Below are 6,356 nucleotides of genomic sequence, written 5' to 3'. Positions count from 1 at the left end.
CAAACCCATCAACGACTTGAGACGCCTCGCCTCGCATTGCATCGCTTCTTCTTTGTCCCTCCTTTCGCCTGCATTGTTGGTAATAAGTGCTTTTCTTCATCCGCGACATCTACTTTACTTAATTGTTTGCTTCTTTCCGCTGCCCGTCGATAACCCCCGTCCCGGTCTCCGGCCTCCGTACTCCAGACCCTGATCACTGCACCTGTCCTGCACGAGCCCTACGAACGACTCGAAACGGTTACACTGCGAGGCAGGCTCCTTTGGTACTGCACATCTTTTAGAGATCACCGAAAACTTGAACTATTAAGGCCAGCCACCATGTCGAGTATCATGAGCAAGCGCCAGCAGGCGCGGAACGAAAAGGCCTTGCAGGATCTTGTGCAGAACACCCCAGGCAATAATATGTGCGCCGACTGCCACGCGCGTAATCCAGGTATGCTCCAGATGCACTACCAAGCTCATCCTGCGCCGGGTATACGAGATGGCCGGAATTTGCTAACGTCGATTGTCAATATCAGCTTGGGCATCATGGAGTGTACGGCCCTCTACTGCATCCAGGAAGTGATCGAATGCTAATATGCTTGTTAGTTAGGCGTTTTCTTATGCATGAGATGTGCTGCGATTCATCGAAAGTTGGGTACTCACATCTCGAAAGTAAAGTCCTTGAGCATGGATAGTTGGACCAACGAGCAAGTCGACGTGAGCAACAACAACAACAACCCGGCGATCGTGCCCAAAGATAATAAATAGCTTACACTGTCTATAGAACATGCGAAAGGTCGGAAATATCACATCCAACAACATTTACAACCCCGAGCATCGCAAACCTCCCGTCCCGGTCGACGCTGACGAAGCGGATTCTGCCATGGAACGATTCATCAGACAGAAATATATGAATAATACTGTTAGTGGAACAGGAAAGCCTAGATCTCCTCACATAGGCGAAGGGACTCCTCCGCCACTGCCGCCTAAGAACTCGAAGTTCGGATTCCGTTCAGCTTCATCTATTTTCCCACTGTCGTCCAAGTCGAAGAAGGATGTCAAAGCCATGACAGCTGCACAAGGTAGACGTAGTGAGTCTCCAAGACCTCCTAATAAGCCATCAAAAGTGTTCGGCGCCACCTTGGATCTTGATCAACCGGATGACATGGAGCAAAAGCTGGCTAGGCTACAAGACATGGGATTTCAGGACACCAAACGCAATACTCTGGTGTTGAAAGGTGTTAATGGCAACATCGAGCGAGCGATTGAGACTCTTGTGCGCTTGGGTGAGGGTAGCGGCCGACCTTCACCTCTTCCCACCCCTTCACCTCGGGAACAGACTCTGCGAACATCAAGGTCTTTGACGCCCCTGACACCAAGTTCTGGCGGGCTGGGACTCGGCGCAGGTCTTAGTGTTCCCGCCCGTTCAGCTACGGACCGTCCTGCTACTCCATCAAGTGCTTCGACAAACCCATTTGATAACTTAGGAACGGCTCAGCCCCAGACGGCCCAGTCGACAGGAAGCCTTCATAACCGGAACCCATACGGCCAGACAAACCCATTCGGTGTGCCAGTCGCTCAACAGCAACAACCGACAGATGCATTCAGCCAGGCATTCCAAAACATGTCTCTCTCCCCCCAGCAGCCTCTGTTCCCTCACCATACTGGAGGACCAGCACCACAGCAATCACCACAGGCGACAGGATATCAACAAGTGGCTCCGTCAGCGCCGACGACCCCAAGTGGCTTTTCAACTCTGGGCTTCACCAGCAACATGACATACCCACAGCCAGTCCAAGCGCAGGTGACTGGATATAATCCCTTTTTAGCAAACACCACAGGTGCAATCCAGCAACAGCCGCAACAAGGGTCTAATCCCTTTCCTCAAGTCAACACCAACCAAGCGCCTGCTGGGTACAATCCGTTCGCTCGATCCCCAACTCGAATCGCATCACCAAGCCTTGGCCAGATACCAGAGCAAACGCAGAGCTCGTTTCAAAACGCAGCTGTTCATCAGGGATCTGCCGTGTATCAAAGCCCGGCTCCTTTGAGCCCCCCAGAAACAAGCACCAACCCATTTTTTGCAAATGCTGGCCAGCCTGTGGCGCAAACAAATCAACAGATCTTTGCGCAACAACCTGCCGTGCAACAGATACAAAGCCAACCTCAAGCAAGCCACAACCCCTTTGTCCAGCAGCAGCCTGGACAGCAATTCCCTGGACAGCAGCCTCAAATGTACCAGCAGCAGCAGCAGTTTTACCAACCTCAAAGACCAGACAAGGCCTCGATTATGGCTCTTTTTAATAACTACCCTTCAACTGTACAGCAGCCAGGTACGGCCGCGGCTCAGCCTTCATACCAGGTTCAGCAGCCAACCATTCCAGAAAACCAGCCCCTGCAAGCTCCAATGGCATCTGTGCAGCAGCAACCAAGTGTGCCGCAGCATCTATCATCTAGCACGAACCCTTTCATGAGCGGTACGCCTTCTTCTGGCGTCGCTGGTAACCCAAATGCTGCGACCACTTCAGACCCATTTGCTGCAAGGAGCAGAGAGAGCATGAACCTTGGCCTTGACCTTGCATGGACAAATGGGCGACACAGCCCAGATGCATTCGCAAGCCTAAGTGCACGACATGGATGATGGTACGAGACTAGAGGCAGTATTGGAATACGATGTGTTCAGGATAGTACAAATGGGACATGGGAGATGTGAAGTACACTGTATGATAGTATTAACGTTGGTTCTGGTTTCATGTTGAGACTATGTTATTGCCATTTGGCTGTAGTCTTTGTTTATGTACTCCAGGACAGGGTGATTGATAGGGACTGGCCAGGATTGCTGGGGTATGGCAGACTGGCCTTGATTGAGCAATTGGAGGTTGGAAGACGGCATTGAGGATAACATGGCATAATGGTGCGTATAGACGAAGGGACAGGCGATGATAGACTTGCTGAGGTAGTCAACGGTGGCTATTGCGTTGAGGGAGCACGGAAGCGATATTCCTCCTCCTGTGGCATTGGCTGTTGCTGAGTCAACTAATTCGAGCTTTGGCATTTTTGCGACAAAAATGGCACTGTAGAAGATGCTGTCTGTTGGTGATACTGTTTGCGATTGCCAAACTCTGTTGGACTGTCTCCACATACCGTTGGTCTCGTGAGTGACATGATGTGCCCGGACAACACAAGGGATCGAATTGAGTATCTCAATTGTTGATCATGTCTCTGGCTGCAGCAGAAATGCAGCCGAACATGGATGTTTTTGGTGATGGTCTCGGTCCGGATACGTAGCCGATAGAAGCAAAACGCGGGGTTGGGCAAGGTAGTAATTAATTAGTGGCACCACCACCTTGGGAATCTAGCACGTCCACCAATCAACTTACACGACAGAAGGGGGTCAATTAGGCTGCTCGGAGATGCATATGCGTTGGTAAGGTCAAGTTGGCCGAAAGCACTAATGTATCATGAAACCAGTCCCTTCATCCTCAATAGGCGAGGAAGAAATCATGAATTGAGAGACAAAAATGTGCTGGGCCACAGAATCATGACCGAATCAGGTGATGCGATGTGGATGTTTAGAGTAGAATAAACTGGGTTTGTGGGTAACAAAACAGCTGTAACGGAGCCAATATCATGCAAATCTGGTAGAAGCCAGCACGCAATGCGTCTGTTATTATTGACAATTATGGCACAGCAGCAGCATCCAAGATTGAATACAGAGTACAATAATTGCTGTATGGTAAGAATGCTGAATGGAGGCGAGTGGTTGTTGTGTAAGCGCTTTAAAGAACTCTTACTATTGTGCGATGATTGCAGATGTTTCTAGACTCTTCGGACATGAGTGGCTGACACATTCGACGATCTGTGTGGCACAGTTGGAAACATTGTGTGTATCCGTAACGGTGCTGTGTAACCAAAATACTAAGTACTTATGTATGGTCTCCGTTGTCAGAAGCAATAAACCGATCAAAGGAGCGCCATATTGGTCCCAAATTATCTCAACAGTGTACGTATTATTATCACACAAATAGAATCTGTTACAGGTAGGTTTTCTGCCATCGTCGTTTGTCATGGTACCTATTAAGGCATACCAATGGAATTCACTTCACTGCGCCCATTAGGTAGACAAGGAGACTGAGGAGTACCTAAGCTAAAAGGTAGCTGGGACAAGCGACAAAGTCAATTCCTTCCTGTGACAATCAGCTTCCTGAGCTTGTACATTTTGCCGCACTGACAAGTTCAGTTCCGGGACTATCATCTGAATCAGAATCGTGGCCGTGGATAACTAACACGGAATATTCTCTCTGCTAAAGAAATGAACATACATATAGGTTGCCTTGCATCATCTCCTCAGTTACAATTTACAGTTCGGCCTCGACCATCACTCTGTTGACAACTGGTTGGTGTTTATCAACCAGTAAACTAGACCATGTGCTACGGAGGCGTTCGCATCAGACTAGTTAGTGCGAGACAGTGCGCCAAGTCGAGACAATGCTTAGGTTGCTGAGATGATTCATATTTGCAAGATATGAGTTGAGAATAGTCAAAATGGTCATTATCATGAACTTGCTACCCAGTTGAGTCGACCCCATTGGCAGCGAATCAATAGAGTCTAATCATGTGATACAAAGTGACGATAGCAACGGGCATTGCATATTCTTTCTACCCATTTCTTGAGTTTGGTTGGCCTCGGCTTACCTCACACCAGTGGTTGCCAAGATAAGATAGTCGCACTGTACGCCGTACTTGGCCAGGAGTTCCATTGTTACCCCGGCTCCAACTGCAATTGTGGCAATCCCTAGGTCCACTGAGATGTGGACTGTGGACCGTGGACTGCCTGAGGTGTGCACAAAATTCCAGAGCCTCAGGTGAGGGGTCCACCCAAAGCGCACTGTTCCTTCCGCCCCGAGCGCCCCGAAGTCACCAAATTCCTGGGTTCCTCTGCTTCCTCGTTTTTACTTAACCTCACCGCTGCCCAAACACCAGAGATCTTACCTACCTACCTTAGGCTTACATCTACTTATCTACACATAACGAATCCAAGACATTCTCCACGAATTGCTCAAAACACCGTCGCAAACTTCTTCGCACGTCTCCACAACTTGTTCCTCCCACATTCGCCCCAAAGCAAACAACACACAGATTTCTTTAAAAGGATTTCCAACCCGCTGGTCTCAAGAGCCATCTCAAGACACGCTATCAATCAACTTCTGCCGATCAATATCCTCGACCCTTACCGACCTATATCAACTCTAGTCGACAACCCGAAATCATCATCAGAAATGGCGCCAATGAATAATCAAAATTTGAATTACAGTAGTAATTACGGCGAGGCCGCTGCCCAGAAAGTCAACGTCCTTGCCTCTTGCTACCTCGTCGACTCTGCCGCCAACCTCAAGGGCCTCCACTACTGCACTACCGGGGTTGCAGGTATGTTTTCTCCTTTCACGGCCAAATCCTTTTCATGGTGCTAACTCTACTCCAGGGGCCGAGTGGTATTCCTGAGGTCCCTTCCTCAGGACTACCCTCCCCTCCAACAAGCCCCCCCCTCGCCGCACTAACCTCGTCTAACGAGCTCGCCCTTCTGCCCAAGAGCAAGAAGCGCGAGATCCCAGGCCGGCGCCTGGGTCGACGAGGGGGGGCAGCACTTTCGATCAGGGAAGAATGTGAGAGATTCTTTTGCGAGTCCATGAAGACGATTTTCCACGGTGAGAGGAATTCGTCTATGAATGGCTCCGGCCTGTCTGGTGCTTTTTTACCAACGCCGCCGTCCGATGACCGGCTCCCCGAACACTTCAAGCCTGTTTCTGATGACAAGCTACCTGCCTACAACGTTACTGCTTGGCTGGAGATGTGGGACTATGCCGGCGGAGCGAGCTTCCGTGCCTTTGTCGCTGATGACGGAGAGGAGAAATCTCTCTTTGTCTTCTTCGATATCGAAGGCGTACTTGGCCGAGACCTGAAAAAGGCGTAAGTAACCCTGCTTCCACTTCTTCTGTCCAATTGCTAAATACTTTGTAGTCTGATGGCACTTATCGAACTGGCCGACGGTCCTCTGGACTGTGCCCATATTGTCACTTGCATAGATAGACGCATCCCTGCTGACGACGTCCACTCTTTGACAAAGAGTCTACAGTGGGTTGGCTTCGACATGGTTACTCTAGACCACTGGGCTCATGGTCTTGATGTAACGAGCAAGAAGTGGATGTTGATGGGCATGGAGCTATAGGTATCAGCGCTTTCCTGTCTTTTGTGGAGTTGGGAGCGGACATATTTCCTTAGTTTCCTCTATGGCACGTTTTGTTCGTTGGTGTTTTCCAAAATTTCGTCTGGAGGCTTGCTCAGCGATTTGCTCTGCTGTTCTTGGAGAGATCTGG

At 49.7% G+C, this 6,356-nt stretch overlaps 2 protein-coding genes across 2 annotated transcripts; both read left to right on the top strand.

Moving 5' to 3' along the window:
• Positions 1-318: 318 nt before the first annotated feature.
• J7337_005711 (uncharacterized protein) lies at positions 319-2,623 on the top strand (the record flags this gene model as incomplete). Its single annotated transcript, XM_044823385.1, has 3 exons — positions 319-433; positions 656-699; positions 767-2,623. 3 exons carry the CDS (start codon positions 319-321, stop codon positions 2,621-2,623), a joined length of 2,016 nt encoding a protein of 671 aa, XP_044681876.1.
• Positions 2,624-5,261: 2,638 nt separating this feature from the next.
• Positions 5,262-6,208, top strand: J7337_005710 (uncharacterized protein; the record flags this gene model as incomplete). Its single annotated transcript, XM_044823384.1, has 3 exons — positions 5,262-5,402; positions 5,465-5,949; positions 6,001-6,208. The coding sequence occupies 3 exons, from the start codon at positions 5,262-5,264 to the stop codon at positions 6,206-6,208; spliced, it is 834 nt and encodes a 277-aa protein (XP_044681875.1).
• Between the last annotated feature and the right edge of the window lie 148 nt (positions 6,209-6,356).

Source organism: Fusarium musae, chromosome 4, assembly GCF_019915245.1.
Source record: "Fusarium musae strain F31 chromosome 4, whole genome shotgun sequence".
Classification (NCBI taxonomy): domain Eukaryota; kingdom Fungi; phylum Ascomycota; class Sordariomycetes; order Hypocreales; family Nectriaceae; genus Fusarium; species Fusarium musae.
This window is presented reverse-complemented; position numbering and strand designations above follow the sequence as displayed.